Raw genomic sequence first — 22460 nt, 5'->3', positions numbered from 1 at the left:
GCCGGGTACCCGGCTGTTTTGGTCCGATCTGTTGGAGAGGTGGGTGTGGCGTGACGCAGAAGAGCCAGACAGAGTGGACTTTGCCAGGAAGAAGGTGTGCCGGGCTGTCGGCTGCTTCATTGAGTCGATTGGGGGCGTGGTGATACACCATGCGGAAATTTCATTCCAGATGCTGAAGCTGTATCGCCCTGATGGGGTACACCTGTCCGACTGGGGTCAGGTCATGTGACTGCACGATATTCGGGGCTCTCTACTTTGTTGGTCACAGCAGTAGGGGTGTTGGTGGGAGCAGGGCGGCAGCCCTGCTCTTTGGTGGTTTTTGCATGGGGTCTGATCCAAGATGGGAAGATGTGCCTTTCCTTCCCATTTGTGGGGATCCCCATAAGGGGTCTGTCATGGCCCCTGCCTTGGGAGCTGAGGACTCGGAGGACTCTGAAGCTGAAGTGGAGGAACAGGTTGCCTTTGGGCCCTTAGTACCTCCATTGCAGTCAGTAGCACAGGAGCCTGAAACAACTCAGCAGGAATCACAGCTAGGCAGAGAGATGGAACAAGGGCAGATAGAAGCTACTCTTCCCCCAACCCCTGCAGTGGAAGCTGAGAATGGCAGCCCTCCAAGCTCACCTCAACCTGATAGGCGTGTCAGGACTCGGCAGCGTGTGGTTCTGCAAGGTAGAAGGAGAAGTGCTCGCTTGGAGAGGCTAAGCAGACAGAGAACTGGTGCTGAGTCATTTCAGGATGAAGCCTAGCTTGGAAGTGCACTGACTGATAAAGGCAGTGCAGGCATGCTTTCACTTTGCGGAAGCAACCGTGCAGTTTCTCTGTGTTCCTGCTACCACTCATGATTGATCTTTCCGGCCGTTGACTCCTGCCTGCTTTGACGACGCCTCTGACTTCTGACCTTGGTAGAGAGCATAATCTTTGTCACCTGCTCCGAAAGGGGCTAGATACCTCCCACACATCTGAGGACTGCGGGCACCGCCCAGCCCTTGGCCTACGCCGGCACAGGGTCTTGGAATGGAGTACAACACCATTGCCCAACTGCAGGGCTTGTGTTCAGTGCTCCACTCCTAGGTGGTGCTGGCCCCACACAGAGATTCCCGTCCTGATGGGACCATCTAAGCGCTACTCTGGTGGTTGCCAAACAGGCAGTTGGGCCATTTATCAATGCTTTCGATACATCGGATTACAGGGTGGTGATCTGATACTTGGATCCGCCCCCATGGTTTTCCTCCAATGCTCCATTCTGTTGTGATCAACAAAAGCTGTGGCCATTTTATTACCCAAAAAGTACCATGTGTGCATGTTTATTTTGCTGTTTTATGTAACTCTGGGTCGTGAGTTATTTGCTGTCCCCCCTTTTTTCTCCAGGGAGCCTTCACCCATGGGGCCACAAGAACCCCGACCTGCATAAACAGGTCAGGCATTGTGGACTTACCCAGGCAGCTCCAGGGAGAAGAGGGGGTGCCCTCGAGGCGGGGGGCAGGGGCGTCACTCGTCCAGTGAGACCCCACCGGCCTTGTGGTCTTCCTGGCGATCAGGGGAGCGTGGGTGAGTGACGTCAGCTGGCCGCCTGACCCCCGCGCCTCTCCCTGTGCCTTTAAAAAGTGGTGTGCAGCCGCCGTCCTCTTTCCATGCGAGTCCCAGCCACCCTCCCCATTTTCTGATGTTGTATTTCTTTTCTGTCACAGCTTTGGGCGGTTTTTGCATGGGGTCTGATCCAAGATGGGAAGATGTGCCTTTCCTTCCCGTTTGTGCGAATCCCCATAAGGGGTCTTGGGATGGAGTACAACACCATTGCCCAGCTGGGGGGCTTGTGTTCAGTGCTCCACTCCCAGGTGGCACTGGCCCCACACAGAGATTCCTGTCCTGGTGGGACCATCTAAGCCCTACTCCGGTGGTTGCCCAACAGGCAGTTGGGCCGTTTATCGATGCTTTTGATACATCAGATTGCAGGGTGGTGATCTGATACTTGGATCCGCCCCCATGGTTTTCTGCCAATGCTCCATTCTGTTGTGATCAATAAAAGCTGTGGCCATTTTATTACCCAAAAAGTACCATGTGTGCGTGTTTATTTTGCTGTTTTATGTAACTCTGGGTCGTGAATTATTTGCTGTCCCCCCCCCTTTTTTTTTTCTTTGGTGGGGCCTTCGCCCCTTTGCTGAACATTGAGTAGTAGCTTGTGGCCCAAAGAAAACAGCATGACCTCTCAACAAGCATTAGATTTAAATTAATGCATTGCCTAATGAGGGGATAATTTTATATCGTGATACGTGTGCTATCTTCCCAACAGCAATTACAGCTAGACCCAAAAATTGGCCGTTAACATAATGTGGTCTTTGCGAGATTATTTGCCCATTAGACACTTTAAAAATTAATGTCTGAAAAAACGGAATTGATCCCTCCCATTCTTGTTCACTACTGATCAATACACGATGATCTCAGAAGATGCCCGTCCTTCTTTTTTGCCAAACAGGTTGCTGCCACTGCTACAAAACAGTCTGGCGACGTTTGCTCCGCTGTCTCTTTCCTGTGATGGCTACGTGGTAGTAAAGTCAGGGCTTTCTCGATGGATTTTGCCAAAATATGAAGCAAGCACATGGGCTCCAGGACAGAGTTCAAGGGCTTCTAGCGGCAAACACCACCTCTCGAACAACCGGAGGGCAGACCAAGTATCGAGGTGAAGTGCACTGGCAATTTGTTTCCAGCTCAGATTGTAGCAATGGGAGGAGCCTCCGGCCCTGAGAATGCACTCAACCTACAATAAAGCATAAATAGAATCCTAGAGTTGGAAGGGGCCATAGAGGTCATCTAGTCCAACCCCCTGCTCAATGCAGCCTCTGCTTAAAGACTGCCAGTGAGGGAGAGCTAATTCTGTCAAACAATTCTTACTGTTAAAACGTTTTTCCTAATATCCAGCCAATACCTTTCTTCCTGCAATTTCAACCCAGACTGCCAGACTAGCGTTAGTCATACACAGAAAGCTGACTCAATTGAAATGTGGTGTTGGAGAGTTGTGCCCAAAGGGAACCTCCACGTTCAGAGGCAGTCAACCTTTGAATCCCAGTGCCAGGAGGAAACACCAGGGGAAGGCCTCAGCCTCTATGCCTTGTTGTTGTCCCTCCAGAGGAACTGGCTGGCCACCATGTGAGACAAGATGCTGGACTAAACCACGGATCAGATCCAGCAGGCCTCTTCTTAAGGACATGATTCCAGGGATGTAATGTGGGGTCCGTCCGTCCCCCGCCCCCACACACACATAGCTGGTGTATTTGGACTCTTCAAAGTGATATTCAATGGCTCTCTTTCACCATCCTTCATCCATAGGGTTGTCAGCTCCGGATTGGGAAAAACCCAGAGATTTTGGGGGTGGAGCCTGAGGAGGGCGGGGTTTGGGGAGGGAAGAGACTTCAGTGCCATAGTGTCCAATGGCCAAAGAGGCCCTTTTCTCCTGGGGAACTGATCTCTATCTGCTGGAGAATGAGACTGGATAAACTGTGAAGTATTACTGCCTGGGACTGAATAAGCTGTGAAAAATTACTGCTGGATGAAGGTATGATTTTATAAATGCATTTGGAATAGCTTACTATGTTCTGTTAACATAAATAATAGGAAGTCAGATAAGATATTTAAAATGAATTGTATTTTATTGGGAATTTAGACAAGTGTATGAGTGAGGCTCTTGGCTGAAGAAGCTGTCGTGTAACAGCGAAAGCGTTGATTTCACCCGGAAGGACGCTCCCGATCTGTCTCAGCCTCCACAGCACTTCAACATTTCTACCTGCAAAAAGAACAAATGTTAAGAGAAATAAGTTTTTGTACTTACCTTGTAAAGCTTGTGCCTATCAAGATTGACTTCCTTTTGGAAGACTTATGTATATAAGTGTGAGTTCGTCATATCATTGTAACTTTGCATGTTTTTGCACTTTTTGAATAACATCACTATTTTGCATATATTGCAAGAGCTTGTTGCTATTCCTTTGCCCAACGTGACTAGTTAGAGTAGGTGCTTCCTTCTATTAAGCGTACCTGGAGGTTGGCAACCCTAAGAACAGGAGAATGCAGCTGGGGTCCCAAGAGAGGAGAGGCGGTTGGTGGGACGGGGGGGGGGGCACAGCGACTCAGCACCTCCAGCGACTAACAGTCCTCCTCGGGCTTTGGTCCTCCTGGATCCGGAGGTGGCCGTGTGAGGAGCCGCCAAAGACTCATCAGAGTCTTCTTGGCCTTTCAGAAACTTCGAACGTCGGCTGTCGCCTTCCTTCTCGGTGCCTTCTAGTGCACTTTGGGTATCTAACGAAGAATTTGGATAGACAAAACGACCGTTGGTGGTGTGTAGCGCGCTGGGTTCAGAACGCCTTGAGGCCAACAGACATGCGGCTTTGCAGCAGCCAAAGAGTGAAAAGAGGCTTTGTGGCACTTTGCAGACTTCACAGCGTTTATTGTGGCGTTAATTGCTATGTGTCCTCACCCACTTTGTGGGTCTAACAAAGCGTGCTCTGGATTGCAAAAGGTTATGCCATCATAAACGTGTTCGGTGTCCCAAGGCTCTTTTATTGTTTCCTTCTTCCAGACCAGTAGTTCTTAAACTTGAATCTGCTGTTGCTCAGATTCATCGGCTTGCCAACCTCCAGGTGGTATGTTTCCTCCTTCTTTGGATTGGACCTAGTCCCAACTGATTTCTGACAGTGTCGACCACATTTGGATTTGAAGAAAAATTGCCTCTGATAGACTTTTGGACTTGCTATTAGGCTTTTGATAACTTATTGTAAATAACTGTATGTATTTGCACACCTTGTGGTTGTTTTTTTCACTGTTATAAGTAGTTAATGAATTGTTTAATATATTGAGTTGTGCTGGTTTCTTTCTCCTTAACCTCCAGGTGGTGGCTGGAGATCTCCTGCTATTACAACTGATCTCCAGGCAACAGAGACCAGTTCCCCTGGAGAAAATGGCTGCTTTGGAGAGTGAACTCTGTGGCATTTTACATCAGTGAAGTTCCTCCCCTCCCCAAACCATGCTCTCCCCAAGATCCACCCCCCCCCAATAGGGCTGCCAGGTCCCTCTTCACCACCAACGGGAGGTTTTTGGGGCGGAGCCTGAGGAGGGTGGGGTTTGGAGAGGGGAGGGACTTCATTGCCATAGAGTCCAGTTGCCAATGCGGCCATTTTCTCCAGGGGAACTGGTTTCTATTGCCCTGGAGATCAGTTGTAATAGCAGGAGATTTCCAGCTTGTACCTGGAGGTTAACTAAACCAAAAATGCACTGGGATTAATTAGACAAGCTGTATAAAGAAATAATACCAAGCTTTGAAAATTACGATATGAAACTTATATTCTAAAGTGACCAAGTGAAAATTGCTGTACAGTGTACAAAGTGACAAAAAGAAAATTATAACTATAAAATTATGTACAACATACAAAGCTTCAAAACGTAGCTGTAAAAATGCTATAAGATTCTACAAAGCAGCGAGGTTGCAAGGTAAGTATCAATTCTATAATGATCAAAGTCTTTTTTTGTATGTCTCTCTTTGCAGGTTGAGCGAATGTACAGAAGGTCGGAACGCGGTCCGGATGTCCAAAGCGTTTTCACCGCCCACTAGGGCAGCTTCATCAGCCGTTCGTTCTCGCAAGGGTCAAAGCTCCTAAGAGAAGAAGAATTCTTTTTTAAATTTCCATCTTACATTGCGCCTGTATGGCTGTTCTGCTGTCAAGTGCCAATTCTGCTGTCAAGTGCTGTCAAGTTTACTTCCCATAAACAAGAGTCTGTGATAGTAAGTGAGGAATTTCTTTGTTATATTCCAAACATTTCTATCCTGCTGAAGCTGCAAGGTGAGAGATTCAAAACAGATAAAAGGAAGTCTTTCTTCACACAACGCAGAGTTCAGGGGTGGAACTCCCTGCCCCAGGATGTGGTGATGGCTGCCAACTTGGAAGGCTTTCAGAGGGGAGTGGACATGTTCATGTAGGAGAAGACCATTGCTACTAGTCAAAATGGATACTAGTCATGATGCATCTTAATTCTCTCTGTGATCCGAGGAGTAGGCCTATTATACTAGGTGCTGTGGAACACAGGCAGGATAATGCTGCTGCAATCATCTTGTTTGTGGGCTTCTTAGAGGCCCCTGGTTGGCCCCTGTGTGAACAGACTGCTGGACTTGATGGGCCTTGGTCTGATCCAGCAGGGCCTTTTCTGATTTTCTTATGACATGTCTTCTCAGGCTCAAGGCAGGAGGGGTGTATACTCCTAAAATTAATGTTAGGATGGGCTTATGGCACTTAGCTTTAAGCAATGTTTATTGAGTGGCGATCTGTGAAATCCCACGTGGAAACTGTGGGTTCATAGAGACCTCAACGACAGGCTGCAGCTTAGAATGGGGTCCAGTTTCCTACTGTTCAAGCAACACTGTTTTATCAGCAACGTTCAAACTGGCATGCTGCCGTAATGTCCCTCCTCTACTTCTCTTGCTGTCACATTACAGAGAGGACACGATCCGTCTGAAATTTGGGCAGACGAGAATGGCCCCCGACGTGCCTCTGATGGGCTACCACAAAAGAGCCTTCGTCTTGAGGCGGCTGGCACAGACTTTTTTGGGCGGCCCCCGGTTGATGTTGGGGCAGAGCGCGCCCTCATATGTCTTTGTGCATCAGATTCTTCTCTTCCTGGTGCCCTGGGCGCTGGGAGGAGTGTGCAGTCTTCTCTATCAATTGGGCGTTCTGGAAGACTTTGAGACAGCCCTGCTTTCTGGAGCGCTCATGCTCGCTGCCGCCACTGTTATCCAGGGGACATCTTTGGTGGAGAGACGGAGGAGGGCCTCAGCACAACGAGTGCCGAAGCACAATCCCCTGATGGACGAAGAAGTGTGGGAGTTTTCGAGCTGCCTGGGATCAGAAACAGTGGCGTTCCTTATTCCAGGGAAGAAGCATATCATCTTCAACGTCATCGGTCACTCGATCATCTCTGCGGTGCTGTGCAGTTCGGCGACTTGTTACCTGCTACCAAGCAGGCTCACTTCCCTGTTCCATGGGAACATCGGCGTTTGTGTGGCCATCTTTGTGTTGGGGTGGCTGACGGTTTGCGTGGTGGAGTACGCCTTAATTGTCAACACCCCACCAGAGACGGCTGCTTTTCAAGCAACGGACGACAATGAAATTATGCCTCTGTTGAGACCATCCTATGTTTTCCTCTTCGTCGCAGTGGATCTCGCTGACAGGTAAAATGGTGGCGCGTTGTGTAGGGAGAAAGACAGAAGTGTATACATTGAGTCCATGTTACGTCACAGCACTTCCAACAATACTCGTATTTTGAATCGTTTTTCTTATACCTGTGTTTTATATACTCCATGCAAACACATTCTGCTCTAGTTTAACATATCTCAGGGGGTCAAACACCATAAACAATTATCTCTCATGACACTGCATATCTCAATGAGTCCGATGAATTATAAATAATTATCCATAAATTGAGCAAGTCAACATTCCATTAGGCAGTGAGAAAAACTGACAACATGGCATAATAAGACACAATAAAACAACAATTCTATAATAATTCCCACTCTTCTCACCTCAGACAGCACAATGTATGATCATTCCTGTAACTTGTCTTTCATTAAGAAAATCAAAATAATCCTTTGGTTACAGAATTGATACCCTCGTCTCTTTGCATCCAGGTTCACTGCTGACGTACCTGACTTAAGGCTGGCAAACCAGATTTTGCATGTCGCGTTTCTGGTTTTGCCTCTTGTATGGACGCTGGGGGTTCTGCCCCCTCTGGATGCACTTTTCCTCTGGGGAATGGAGCAGCTGTTGGAGATCGGTCTTGGAGGTTCACCCATGTCCAGCGACATAAGGTAACTTCTTATAGCTTGGGGGTCCCGGGATGGGCGGGTGTATAAAGCCAGGTTGTAGCCTTTGAGCTACGTGTAGGCCTTCCTGGGTGGGTTTTTTTGTGGGGGTATTTTGTTTGCTTATTTTTGGAGCCCTTTAAATAGTTAGGAGCCCTGTGGTGCAGAGTGGTAAGCTGCAGGACTGCAGTCCAAGCTCTGCTCACAACCTGAGTTCGATCCTGACGGAAGTTGGTTTCAGGCAGCCGGCTCAAGGTTGACTCAGCCTTCCATCCTTCTGAGGTCGGTAAAATGAGTACCCGGCTTGCTGGGGGTAAAGGGGAGATGATTGGGGAAGGCACTGGCAAACAACCCCATAAATAAAGTCTGCCTAGTAAGTGTCGGGATGTGACGTCAGCCCATGGGTCAGGAATGACCCGGTGCTTGCACAAGGGACCTTTACCTTTTACCAAATAGTTTGCAAAACTTCATAAAAACATAACAAGCCCTGTTGGATCAGTATTTGAGGAGAGGGAGAAACGGTTCCGTCTGTCCACTCTCTACCCATGCATAATTTCATAAGCCTCTATCATGTCCCTCCTCAGTCATTTCATTTCCAAACTGGACAGTCCCAAACTCTTCAGTATTTCCTCATGGGTTAATCTTCTTAGATGCCTTCTTCTGTACTGTAGTCTTATCATAGCTTGTATATTTTAAATTTAATTCTGGCCTTTGACTGTAATTAAGAAAATAAGTCAATGTTCTTGGATGCCTCCTTCTGTACTTTCCCCAGTTCTGCCACATCTTTTTTGAGATACGGTGACAAGAACAGCACACATTATTCCAATGGAGGTGGCAGCATAGATCGATACAGGGACATTACAAGAGTGGTTGTTTTATTTTCAATCCCTTTCCAAATAATCCACAGCATAGAGTTTGCCTTTTTCACAGGGTCAACGTTTTAATTGAGCAGTCCACTATGACCCCTGGGGTGTCTTTCCTTCTCAATCTCAGCAAGTTGAGACCCCATTCACCTCTACTTGATGTGGTTTTGATCAGTGCGCATCACATCTCAGTTCTCTGCACTGGAACTTCCTCTGCCGTATTGTGGCTCATTCACACGTGGAGATCCTCCTGGAGCTCTTTACGGTCATCCCTGGTTTTCACCTCCCGGAGGAATTTTGTGTGATAGGCAAACTTGGCTGCTATGCTGCTTGCTTCCAGTTCCAGATCACTGCGGAACAAATGAAATAGCACCGGCCCCAGTACCGATTCTTGTGGGACCCTGCTGCTCACTTCCCTCTGTTGTGGGAACTGTCCATTGATTCCAACCCTTTGCGTCCCGTCGTCTAAGCAGTTTTTAATCCATGCCAGGACCTGCCCTCTTCATAGAGTGTAGGACAATAGACACCTTTGGAAGACCTTGGGCATGGCGCCTGCCCCAGCCTTATTAAACCACTGACACTTACATTGTACCCCCTGGAGGCCATGATGCCATCATAATCTATCCCATAGGGGGTCTCCCCTATGTGTCTTGCCACAGCTGGGGAGGGCGTGTTGTCAGAGATGTTCACACTCTGGTCTGTTTGTGGTGGGAGGGAAGGGGGCAAAATAGGCCCAGCCCTCCATGTGAGTGGCATGGAACTTATTTTTCTCCAAGCAATTCCCATTTTTCTTTCTTGTCTCTCTCTTTCTCTCCTCCCATCCCTTTCAGGTTGCTGGGAATGGTTCTCCTCTCCGTGGGAACAGCCTTTACAGCATATTTCATCCCCAGCTCTCTTGGCTTAGTAGTCTTCATGACGGGATGCAGATTTGCCTTGAGCCTCGACCTCACTCAGATTGGGTTTGCCATCAAGGACCTCGTGACCAGCTCTTTCACTATTAAGCAGTTTAAGGATCTGACGGCTTGGTGTTGCAGACAGTTTCGATGGAGGGAGATCCTTTTTCATTTGAGCGTCTTCCTTTTGGCTCTCGTAGAAGCCAGCCTATTGCACAGTGCGCAGGGAGATCAGGCGTTCTCTACAACAAGCCTGCAGGCTGTGATGAGCTACATACTGGTGGGGCTGCTCCTCGGCACGTGGGTTCTCCAGGAGATTCAGGCCATTTACATCTTTGGAATCGTCCGGAATCCATTTTATCCAACTGATATCACCATTGTGAATCGGTTTGCAGAGAAGAACAAAGGGTTCTCGAGAATCGGGGCTTTCAGGAAGATGTTAACAACTATAGGTAAGATAGCCTTCAATATGACATGTTCACTGATGATTTGCAGGAAGTGCTTCCAAAATTAAAGTTGCAAATACCATAGTGCGTGCCATGGACGTTGAGATCGAGTTGCGATGTGGGCAGCAATCTCATCCTACTCCACAGAAGGTAGTAGTGATGATAGACCACATGGATCTTTGCCTAGACAGGATTGAGGCTTCCAGTGCAATGCCAAACAGAAGCATTGACTTCCCTGGATACTGAAGGGTGTCGCTCTGCTTGGCGGAGGCACTGTTGACCTTCAGCATGAGAAAACATCTGTTTTGGGAGCCTCTTGCTAAGCATCACCATGAAAGCGGAGGAAGGGTTTTCAGTACTCTGAGCACAGTCGATGTGTCCAAGGTTTCAGAGAAGGAGCTATTTGCTCCCTCCACCCACCCAGTAGAAGAGTCACACCTTCCCCTTTCCCCCCAAGAAAACAATTCAGTGTCAAATGAACACGTCAGTCCTTGGGGCTGGTGTACTGAATTTAGCTTTGGGGAGTAGAATTCCTATGGAATGAATAATCTTGTGTGTGTGTGTAAAGTGCCGTCAGGTCGCAGCCGACTTATGGCGACCCCCTTACGGGGTTTTCATGGCAAGAGACTAACAGAGGTGGTTTGCCAGTGCCTTCCTCTGCACAGCAACCCTGGTATTCCTTGCTGGTCTCCCATCCAAATACCAACCAGGGCTGACCCTGCTTAGCTTCTGAGATCTGATGAAATCAGGCTAGCCTGGGACATCCAGGTCAGGGCTGAATAATCTTAGGCTATGGTTTACGAAACAACGGCCAAAAATCCTTGAATCGTAGGATCCCAGAGGTGGAAGGGACCACAGGGTCACCTCGCCCAACCCCCTCCTCATGTTGCACTATAAAAACAGTTGATTGGCTGAGGTTTCATAGCTTGGTGGTTACTCAGGATTCCTCTGCCATTTTTTAAAGAAAAAGGTGGCTTGTTGTTTTTATCGGTCAAGGCAATTTTAAATCTGTGATACGGATCCTGATTTAAATAGCCCTCTCCCCCCAAGACTGTTAAAGCGAACAAAATGTTGGTTTGTAAGTAAATAAGGAGAGAGTCAATGGGGCTTAACGCACGGCCAATTTGTCTCGCTTTTGTGCCTTAATAGTAGCGAATCTCCATGGTCCACACGCACGACCGTCCAGGGGCTGCGCATCGGACCCACCTTAGTCGCGAATTAAGGCAAAAAAACCCGGGTTAATCAATCCCTGGTTTATAGCGATCTTTTCGGTTCTAATCCGCTACTTTTTTTTTTTAATTCCGCTACATTACCGGAATGCCGACGTGCGTGTAATTACTCGGCTAGCTCGCTACTAATGCTCCTTACCGGTCTCCTCCGTCCCGCCCCCTTCCCTGCGCAAGCAATTGCCGCTTCCCGTCCCCCGTCCCGCCCCCTTTCCTGTGTGAGCAATTGCTGCTTCCGGTCTCCCGTCCCGCCTTTTTTTAATTGACAGGTTGAGACGATGGTATACCGGAACGCTGGCGTTCAAAGAAAAAAAAGGGGGGGAGAATCGCCCTTTGATTGGATAACTCCTCAGCCAATCCTTGGGCGATGTCACTCCCCTGCTATCCCGCATTGCGAACTATCCCACATTATATGGTTGGTTCAAACGCACGGGGAGCCTCCAGCAGCTACTTGTTTCAGACTTAATGTGGGATAGGCTGGCGTCATGCGTTTGATTATCCAGACTTAAATATTGTGGGATTAAAATATTGTGGGATAACAGAGGAGCGAACCAGGAACATTCTGCCCATGCGTTAATGCCCAATGTTGTGTAGTGGTCGGATTATCAGGCTGTGAAGAACGGGGAGTCAAACCTCACTCTTCCATGAAGCTGTCAGTGTGTGACTTGGAGTCTTTAGTTTTAGTTGAACCTGCTTCATGGGGTGATCATGAGGAGGCGGAAATCACATGTACATAAACATTGACCATCATCACACGAGTTTTGGTGCAGAGCTTTGTCCCTTCAAGGAAGCAGGAAAATAAAGAGTACATCAGAGCAGAGACCTCTTTCCCAAATCCAGTACCCTCCCTTCCTCCTCTTTGGGATGTTACAATCAAAATGAAACAGAAGTCCAGCAGCATCTCAGAGATGAGCAACGTTTATTCCAGCCTGAGTTTTCATGAGTCAGAAATTACTTTGTCAGACTTAAGGGGTTTCGGGACTCCTCAGGCGCTGCCGGTGTTTATATGCCGACTTTCTCTACCACTTAAGGAACAATCAAACTGGCTTACAATCACCTTCCCTTCCCCTCCTCACAACAGACACCCTGTGAGGATTCAGCCAGGATCGAACACACATTCAATGAAAAGTATGCGTTCGATTCTGGCTGAATCCTGGTTGAAACAGGGAATAAAGGAGGCTAAAGCGACCATGGTCTTTCGCCCAAGGACTCTGAAGTCAGACCCTGTTTTGAGCTAGTGATAGGAGTGGTGTTTGTGTGTGCATTTGTTGAAATCTTTGTGTGAGAAAAAAGGTTGTCATCTCTCTTTTGCAACTTCTGATTTCAGTGTCACCGTTGGCTATGATCGCCTTTCTCCTACTGGACGATTCTCTGAATCATCTCCCATCTGTGTCTGTCTCCATCGGATTGACAAGAAGCTTTCGAATGGTAATTTTCGAGCGTGGCACCAAAGTGGTATGATACTATGTGGGAGAAAGCAGGCCTTGTAAAGCAGTTCTGTGCCAAAAAGTATTGTCAGTATGGCCAAGGATAACTTGAACTCCATTGCTGTGGCTTGGCTTCTGTCCTGGTGCCAAAGGTTGTTGGGTAGCACTGCTAGGAGAAACCTTTGCCTGAGATACAGAAGAGTGACTGTGCATCATGTGCAGGCTGTAGACAAGTCACACTCCTCCACCTTGGCACCATAAGTAGTACACTAATCTTCTCTTATTGGGCATGTGGTGTGGAATTCATAAATAACGTATGTTGAGTGTTTAGCTGCTATGTCATCGTCTACTGTAAGAAGGTTCCCAGAACTATGGGGAGATGAACTACTAATGAGATGTGTTGTCTGTGTGTGTTCCATGTTTCTGCAATATTGCTGTGCATGTGTGGAATTGCGGGCATGAGGTCCAGATCTGGGCTGGCAGGGGGCTGGAACGTCTGATTCATGTCTCTCCACCCACACCGGGGTGCATGTGAAGGATGTGAGGATGATCCGCTTCCTACTTCCAACTCAGAGAGGGGTTAAGGAGAAAGGGGCTGGGAAGGGCTTTGGTGATTTGCCCTGCTCCCTACATCGTAATGGAGGGTATTCTGTCCCCAAATCCTTCAGAATCTTCCATTCACTCCTTTGCGTACGTATACCTGCGTCATCAAGTCGCAACAGACTGATGGTGACCCCAGCAAGAGGCTTTCAAGGCAAGTGAGAGGCAGGTTTGCCATTGCCTTCCTCTGCATAGCAGCCCCTGTCCTCCTCAGGAGTCTCCCGTCCAAGGACTGACCAAAAAGAAGAATTGGTTTTGTATCCCACTTTTTCGCTACCTTTAAGGAGTCTCCAAACAGCTTACTATCACCTTCACTCCCCACAACAGAACAGACACTTTGTGAAGAAGGTGGGGCTGAGAGAATTCTGAGAGAACTGTGACAAGCCCAAGGTCACCCAGCAGGCTGCATATGAAGGAATGGGGAATCCAACCCTATTCTCCAGATTAGAGTCCACCGCTCTTAAGCACTACGTTTCCAAGTACTGCCCAGATTGGCCTGTATCTTGCTGCCGCCCCTCCACCTTTTCTCTGTCTCTTCTCAGGACCTAGCTAAAAAAAAAACACATTCCAAATTCTTGACCTCTCGCAGTTCTTCTTAGGAGCAAAGTTACTCCAAAACTCACAGTTGTCTGTGAATTTGCCAAGGGGTTCTCCACCCCCTCCCGCCCCAAATTAGAATCTGAAGTTCAGAAATGAGCTCTCACAGGACTTCTTAGAAGGCATGAGAGGTCCTGTGTGTGACAGAAACCGGAAGGAATCGTCGGGTCAGCAAGTCTGGGCAGTGTGGATCTTGGCAGAACAAGACCAGAATCGCTTGTGCCCTGGCAAGGGATTTTGCTGGAGGGAATAAAATTCTGAAAGCAACTTTACCCAAACCGCGGTGGAAAGCTTTTGCGAAACACAGTGATGTTTTCATGTTTTTAAAATTAGCTGAGGTTATGGTGGGATCTGAACAAACCAAACTCCAGTTTCAACCACTCTCTGCTCTAGGTATGGCAAAATACAGAGTGTGCCCTCGCAGATATGGTGCTGGTGTCGACGATTCAGCTTCTGGTGTCGGAAACAGACCTCTGGTGGAACCGAAGCCTTGACACAGGAACCAGACTCTTACTGGTAAATCAACTTTGCTGCCCCCGTCAGACAAAATGTCCACGCAGCACATATTTCTCCTCTGCCTCCTTTCCGATTCCTGCAAATTTTGGGTCACATTCTTCATATTTAGTGTTAGAAAAACCTGTTGTGCTTTTGAAGGTGAAAGCCCTGAATGGTCTGAGATCGCCATACCTTAAGGGCTGCCTTCTCCCATATGAACCCACCCATACACTCTGGTCATCTTTGAGGGCCCTGCTTCGGTTGTCCCCCCATCTGAAGCTAGACTGGTGGTGACCTGAGAGAGACCTCTTGGTGGTGGCACCCAGGGAAGTTTGTCTGTCTCTCTCTATCGGTGTCTTTCGCCAGCGAGTGATGCTTTCCCCCCTTTTTGTTTGGCATAACCCCAATAACGGTTACTGTTCCTTCTGTTCCTTCTTTCTGTCCCACTAGATCGGCTTCATCCGGAATCGTCTCTTCCAATTTCTCTCCAAACTGCGGTTTGCGGTAACCGTTCTCGTGACGTCGTGGACCGAGAGAAGACAGCGCCGGAAGTCCTCCTTGCCCCTGATCGCCCTCAACGTTGCTTTCTTCCCAATTCTCCTCATCCTCATAGCGCTCTCTGCCCTGCTGTCTTCCCCCTTGCTGCCCCTTTTCAGCCTCCCCATCTTTCTTATTGGTTTTCCCAGACCTGTCCGAAGCTGGCCAGGACCGGTGGGCAAGAACGCCTTTGTGTGTCCTGACACGGCATATTACCAGCAGATGGTTCCCAGCTTAACTGCAGCGTTGCAGACCGCTTTCGCATCTGGTAGCCTGGGTAAGTATAAGTGACGGGCATCTGTCAGGTACCCCCCCCCCAGGTGTCTTCAAAAAGTAGCAGTCATGCGCCCTGAAGCATACAGTGAAACCAATGCATGCTGCCTTTCATGCGATGGATGGGTGTGTGGGTGGGCTGACCTGTGGCCCCGGACACTGAGCTTCATTGTTTTCAGGATGTGTTCAGTTCTGCGATTCGCTCCCCCTTTCTCTAGATCCTGGCCAGTGTGCAGGTCCTGTTGTGGCGTGAAGGTCTCCCGACTGGCCCTGCCAGTGTCCTGCAGAAGCCTCCTGCTGACGGTAGCAGCGTTGAGGGGTTCAGCAGATCACTGCAGCCAGCCTGAGGCTTCTGTAGGTGCAGAGGTTGATTCCCTGGCTCCAGCGTGAGCTGCCCCTAGTCATGATCACCTCTGGGACGTGTAGGGTTGCCAGCTCCGGGTTTAGAAATACCTGGAAATTTTGGGGGGCGGAGCCTGAGGAGGGCGGGGTTTGGGAGGGGAGGGACTTCAATACCATAGAACCCAATTGCCAAAGCAGCCCTTTTCTCCAGGTGGACTGATCTCTATTGGGCTGGAGATCACTTGAAATAGCAGGAGATCTCCAGCTAGTACCTGGAAGTTGGCAACCCTAAGCACAAATGATTTTTATTTATTTTTTTGCGAAAACATTAGCAAAAGAATATACTCTTTTAGCTCGGCATGACAGAAAGGGTTGTTTTAATGTGTTTGTTTTTTAACTAATAGAATGGCTTGCTTTTCAGGTTGTGCTTAACCTTACTCTGAAGCGCTAAAGTTTCACTGTGCCGACTGGTAACATTTGGGTGCGACTGGAGATTTCTTAAGGAGTGATATGCAGCCAACCAGCATTCACTGACATACTTCATCCTCCTCCAGTGCATCCGGAAAGAAAACGTTAATACTTGCTAAACTGGTAAAATGGTGCAAATGTGCCCCCGTCTTGCTGAAGTTTGGTTTGGGTCTAGTCAGTGCCCAAACACCCTGAAAACCTGCCCACTTGGGGTGCCCTGATGGTTAAAAAACACATTCCATTCAGGAAAGGGATTGTTAGATTCTTAAGAGCGTAGTTGTTTGGGAGAGAATTTCAGAAGGCTGCAACTTTCCCCTATCCTGAATCCAAGGATTGGAGAAGCTGCGCCAGCCAAAATTCTCCCTTCTTGGTCATTTGCCCTGAATACAACAATCCTGCCCTGTGGAATTCTATCGAACCATTTTGATGTCTTCCTGCCCAGTGATGGGAACTGTTCTGAAATAGTGCCCGTACCACGAATAAGGACTTGTTGTTGTTAGGAGGGGGAAAGGTCCCACAGTTGAAATTCTAAGCAGGAAGTCTTTCCAGAAGCTCATAATACTGTTGCTTTGAAGCAATTCTGAAAAATGCATATCGATACCCCCTTTCCCTCCTAGCCACCTTCTTTGCAGTGAGTCCACACCCCCATCCTTCGGCCTTCCCCGATATCTGTCCGAAATTTCCATTCCCTCGTTTCCAGTATATATTTTCGTGAGCTATGAATAGTCCTCCTGCGCTTGTCTGCCCTCGTGTCAGGTGTGTTCCTTGTGGCATCGCTGGACTCCCCTCATTCTCATCCAGTAGCAGCAGAGTAGTGCCCATCGCGTCAATTTCGGTTTTGACAAAATGCTGCACCCACCATTAATGCACTTTCCTTCCTTTCCCAAGACCTGTGCTTACCTGGATCGCAATACCTGTGTCGGTTTCAGGACAGACTGGCGTGGATCCATGTCCTGGAGAGAGGCTACGCTTACTGCCGCGTGAACATCAAGGTGACGATCGGCAAACCTTCTTCGTAGCATCACTGGAGCTAGAGCAGGGGTCCCTAACCTTTTCGAGCCTGCCGGGACCGTAGGAATTCTCTTACGGGCTAGCGGACTCAATGACAAAATGGCTGCCGCAGGAGGCGGAGCCAACTGCGAAGTGTCCAAGAGCGAGGTGACGCGTCGCTCTCCCTGTTGGACATTTCAGGCAGAGGCTCTGTTGAACAGGGTGCCTTTTCAACGAACCTCCTGTTTCAAAATATTCTCTCGCCTGCCTGCAGCTTGCCTTCATTTCACAGTAAAGACCCTTGTGTTGTGGCGGCAGCGGCTGCCAAAGCAACATTTTTTTAAAAATCTCCAATAGCCAATCAGCAGCTCTGCAGGGCGAGAGCTCCACCTGGCCCCTCCCACTTTCTGAAAAGGTGTTGGCGGGTGCCATGGCACCTATTGGTGCCACGTTGGGGACCCCTGAGTCGAGTGCCTTTTCTTTGTTACATCTTGAAGCAGTATAAGTGGTTTTATGAGTGGTTAAAACTGTGCTTTCACAAATATGGCCTGAGGTCAAAGAAAGCTTAAACAGTGTGTGTGTGTGAGAGAGACAGAGAGACAGAGACAGAAAGACAGAGACAGACAGAGACAGAGAATATCTTTTCTTGAACCCAGAAAATGTAATGCTTCTTTTATCCATCCACTTCTACCAGCATGGTGTAGTGGTTAAGAGCGGTGGTTTGGCGCAATGGCCTCTAATCTGGAGAACCGGTCTGATTCCCCACTCCTTCACATGAGCAGCGGACTCTAATCTGGAGAACCGGGTTTGATTCCCCACTCCTCTACACGAAGCCTACTGGGTGACCTTGGGCTAGTCACAGTTCTCTCACTTAACTCTGGGGTTTTGCCAGCAAGGCTTCTGATTGGCTGTGCAGATTTTTTTTAAAAGGTTGCTTTGGCAGCAGCTGCCCCCACAGCAGAGGGTCTTCACTGTGTGACTGAATGTAAGCTGTGGAAGCCCTTTTGTGGTTGGCTCAGCCTCCTGCAACAGCCATTTCATGGCAGCCATTTTGTGGCAGCACCCAACACCCAGTGGCAGAACTCAAATGATACCCAGTAGGATCGAAAATGTTGGGGACCCCTACTCTAAACCATGGTTTGGAAGGTAATCTGAACCCAAGCCATCAAATGGTTGTAGGTCTTTACAAAAGAGTCAAATGTATTTGTCTGGTGGGTTGTGCTGTTCTTCAGGGGTTAGAACTGGAGGAGACATCCTGTCAAGCCAGTGAAGCTCGTCGGGTCGATGACATCTTTGAAGAAGCTTTCGAATGCCGGCACCCTAGGAGACCCTCCATCAACCGTCACGTGGGGAACATCTTGTCAGCCTGCACAGTTCTGCCCATCAAAGCCTATTCGGATGCCCGGAACAGCCTGGCCGGAATAATGGACTTGCAGGAGAAACGGGCCCAGCTGAAAGCAGACTTTGTCAGAGTCCTCTTATGGGTACTGGTCCAGGAGAGCTACAAAAAGATCAAAATGCCGAAGACCAGTGGAGAAGCCCCTAGCCGAGAGTCTCTCCCATTCACACACCCCGAAGTTTCGATCGCGATGAGCGTCCGTTCATCCAGGTCTGGAAGTCTCCATTTAGAGTCAATGGAGGAGGAGACCAATAAAAGCTACCTTCCTGATTTGGAATCCGGCAGGAGAACCCAACAAGGCCAGGGAAGTGTGCCCAGACTCTGCTCGTCGCTGCCAGACACGGCCTACATCGAGGACGAAACAACAGAAGAGCGTGCTTTCAGCAGACTTTATCAATCCGTACTCTGTGCATTACCAACATTTGGCATCGGCAAACAGGAACTGTCGTGCCCGCCCTCTGTTACATTCAGAAGCAAGTATTCGGAGCTTTTGGCCATGTCGAGGCGATGGAGGACGGCACCGGTGATGAACGCCCAGCTGAAAGAACTGAAGGAAAGATTTCCACAGGACTGGTTCCACTGCGTCCTGCGACAGCTTTATTTCTCCCGCCTGAAAGATTGCCATTTCACTCTGCTTGGCGATCTGTTGAAAGACCCTGCTTTGCGGGAAGTTTACATCCAGGCAATCTTACCTTGCTGGCTTGCGTTCTTCGGATCTGACCAGACGCTTCCATCTCCTGGCCAGATCACGAAAATGTTCAACGGTGACGTCCCCTGGTCGATCCCGATGTGTTGGCTCTCAGAACGGCAGGAACTGTTTCAGCTGGCACTGAAAGCATTCAGGTAACCACCTCAACAGGAGTGTTTTTGACGTCAAGGAAATGGTTCTGGGGTAACAAACATCTGCTTAAGAAATTTGTTCTTGATTTGAATCGTGAATCATTGATGGTGGAAAGGGCTATCAAGTCGCAATTGACCTAACCCTAAGCCTCTGTGGAGCAGCTCTGGACTTCCTTGATGGTCACCCTCCAAGTTCTAACCGGGGCCAACCCTGCTTAGTTTCTGATGAGATCGGGCTAGCCTGGGCCATCCAGGTCAGGGCAGGCTGTAGTTAGCCAACTCTGTGGGGCACAGAGGGAGTGAATCTTGTGTAAAGACATGTCGAATTGGGTCACGGTGTGTCCGTGTTTGCCGGTGACCATTGGGCTAGCCGGGACCATCCAGGTCAGGGCTGAGAATAATTACTCTTGCGGATAATTTTTGACCAGATCCACATAGCTAACTGCCCCTCTTGCCATCAAAGTGTGTCCTTGGAGCACTTTAAAGGCGAACAGATCACATTGTGCCATTGGGTACAATCTCCCTCTGTTGTTTTTTGCTGTAACATCTGTTCAACCCCCACTTGGGTGTTCAGAGGAGCTGAATGCATCGTTCTCCGCTCCTCTGTCTTCTTCTTGCAACAACAGTCCAGTGAAGTAGGCTAGTCTGAGGGAGAGAGACTAACCCAAGCTCTAGGGTTGCCAACCTACAGGTACTAGCTGGAGATCTCCTGCTATTACAACGGATCTCCAGCCGACAGAGATCAGTTCCCCTGGAGAAAATGGCCCCTTTGGCAATTGGACTCTATGGCATTGAAGTCCCTCCGCTCCCCAAAGCCCACCCTCCTCAGGCTCCACCCCAAACATCTCGAAGTGTTTCTCAACCCGGAGCTGGCAACCCCACCAAGGTCACCCAGTGAGCTTCCAGGGATGCTTCCAGTGGCTGCGGAAACCCAGAATAGTCGTCTTTCTGAGATGGCAGGTGGGGCTCCGTTTTTCCTGTGAAGTCGGGGTTGGGAAATCCCTGTAGCTTTGAGGGTGAGTCCTAGGGAGGGTGGGGCTTTTTGGGGAGGGGAGGGAACTTGGCAGGATCCTGTGCCCTAGAGTTCACCCTCCAAAGCAGCCTCTTCCTCTGGGGAAACTGATGACTGCAGTCCGGAGGATGGCTTGTGTCTCCAGGTAGGGTTGGCAGGTTTGGGTCGGGAAGTACCTGGAGATTTTGGGTGCGGAGCCTGAGAAGGGTGGGGTTTTGGGAGGGACCAGTGCCATAGAGTCCAATTGTAATCGCAAGAGATCTCCAGCTAGTATGTGGAGGTTGGCAACGCAATCCAATTGCCCTTTTCTCCAGGTGAACTGCTCTCGATCGGCTGGAGATCAGTTGCAAAAGCAGATCTCCAGCTAGTACGTGGAGGTTGGCAACCCTACCGAGGAGCCTCTTTTCACTTTTCCTAACTTGTATTTTGTGCTCTGTTCTTTCAGATACACCGTGAAGCTGGTGGTGGATGAAGCCAGCCTGGGCCCCGTTGAAAGCTTTAAGAAGATGCTGAGCTGGCTCGAAACCTATGAAAACGACTGGTTTTTCGGGGCGGCATCAGAACAGGAGTGGCAGCAGGCAGTCTTGAAGGAGAAGCCCTTTTTGTTTTCCTTGGGGTACGATGCCGAGAAGGTAAGCAAGCGGGGACGGCTGGCAGGAAAGCAAAGCAGGTTTTTAACTGACCGCAAAACCTTAAAAGCAAAAACAAACAAAAAAGGATCTCAATAAGATGTTTTTGGAACACGTGTAGGGTTGCCAACCTCCGGGTGGCTCAAAAGAATAAGGCTATGCAACAAAAATAAATTCAGAAAGATCTTTGCAGCGAAAGCATTTACGATTGCTCCTTTGACTTGATGAAGGCTGACACAATGAAGCAGCTACAAAAAGAAGGCATTTTTAAAGTTGCCTGTGGAAGTCATTTAGCTGAAGAAGCCACAGACGTGCTGAAAACAATGACACATTCCGGAAAGCGCATTTCTTCCCTCCCCCTGCTCGGGAGTTGGACTGCTATTTTGTCAGCAAAAGAATTGATGAGTTACCTTTGCAACCCTGATAAAATGCTAGTTGTTAAAAGTTTATGGAAACAGAGGATCTGTATGGACTTATTTCCTTTGTTTTGTTTTGTTGTAAGAGTAGGTTTTCTTATGTGTATAGTATGTTTATAGGTTGTATGTTGTAAGTCTTTGCACATTGTAATGGCAGATATACAATGCATGTGGAGAGGTCTAGTGTAGTGCTGGTTTATTTTTGTTGCGTAACCTCCGGGTGGTGGCTGGAGATCTTCCGCTATGACAACTGATCTCCAGCCAGATCATGTCCTCTGGTGAAAATGGCCACTTTGGCAATTGGATTTGATGGCACTGAAGTCCCTCCCCTCCCCAAACCCCACCCTCATAAGGCTCTGCCCCAAAAACCTCCCACCTGTGGCAAAAAGGGACCTGGCAACCCTATGATGCCGGCGCTTCTGGGATATACCTCCCACCCTGCCCCCATGAAACGTCTGCCGCTGGTGAGGGCGGACCTGGCAACCCTTTTAATGTAATGGGGTGGGGGGGAGAGAAAACAGGGAGGAGCCGATAGAAATAATGTAGGCGTGAGAAAAAGAATGACTTTCACGGGTGATTCTTTCTTGCCTTTCTCTATGTGTCTGTATGTGTGTCTTGAAGGGCCTTTGCACCAGCCGCACGCTGACCCTTCAGGAGTTTCTGGTGCCCGTGGGGAAGCTCTCCGGCGAAGCCGTCCGAGGCCAGTGGGCCAACGCCTCCTGGGAAACGCTCTATGCCACCAACGAGGATGAGGAGCGCTTCAGCATGCAAGCACACCCTGTCCTGCTGAGGAACCTGACGGTCCAAGCAGCAGACCCTCCGCCCGGCTCCCCCGTGTATTCCTCCGAACCGCTTCATGTGCCTTTCCTCTAGGACTCTGGTTTCCACAGAGCCAGATGCCAAAGCCTGCACCTGTATCCTGCGAACTGGCCCCTTCGAGAGAGCAAGGAGATGGTTTTTCACTAACACCTCCCGCCACCATATTATCTGCACTCAACATCCAGAGGATGAACAAATGAGCCCGTTACTCCCACACATTTTTAAAGACCAGCACTCAAATTATTCCGGTATATGTCTGGCTAAGCTGGCTTTTAAATTTTTTCTCGACAACAAGTCTTGACAACCATGAAACTCAATATGACTAACTCTGAAATAACGCCGTCAGGATCA

At 48.9% G+C, this 22460-nt stretch overlaps 1 protein-coding gene across 1 annotated transcript; it reads left to right on the top strand.

Annotated features, from left to right (window-relative positions):
- The first annotated feature begins 6512 nt into the window (after positions 1–6512).
- LOC130478107 (pecanex-like protein 4) lies at positions 6513–22163 on the top strand. The gene is made up of 10 exons (XM_056850234.1): positions 6513–7207; positions 7664–7843; positions 9531–10045; positions 12593–12693; positions 14283–14405; positions 14835–15198; positions 16893–16996; positions 18227–19236; positions 20691–20877; positions 21912–22163. The coding sequence occupies exons 1-10, from the start codon at positions 6513–6515 to the stop codon at positions 22161–22163; spliced, it is 3531 nt and encodes a 1176-aa protein (XP_056706212.1).
- Positions 22164–22460: the final 297 nt, after the last annotated feature.

The sequence above is a fragment of the Euleptes europaea genome, chromosome 5 (assembly GCF_029931775.1).
Source record: "Euleptes europaea isolate rEulEur1 chromosome 5, rEulEur1.hap1, whole genome shotgun sequence".
In the NCBI taxonomy this organism is placed as follows: domain Eukaryota; kingdom Metazoa; phylum Chordata; class Lepidosauria; order Squamata; family Sphaerodactylidae; genus Euleptes; species Euleptes europaea.
The sequence above is the reverse complement of the archived record's forward strand: the minus strand, read 5'-3'. Positions and strand labels throughout refer to the sequence as shown.

What these genes read in the sequence shown, in the direction of transcription:
- LOC130478107 (XM_056850234.1), top strand. Translation starts at nt 6,513, where the DNA reads ATGGCCCCCGACGTGCCTCTGATGGGCTACCACAAAAGAGCCTTCGTC. An exon ending in ACTGCCGCGTGAACATCAAG is followed by an intron (nt 16,997 to 18,226) that starts GTGACGATCGGC and finishes GCTGTTCTTCAG; the next exon opens with GGGTTAGAACTGGAGGAGAC. An exon ending in CTGGCACTGAAAGCATTCAG is followed by an intron (nt 19,237 to 20,690) that starts GTAACCACCTCA and finishes CTGTTCTTTCAG; the next exon opens with ATACACCGTGAAGCTGGTGG.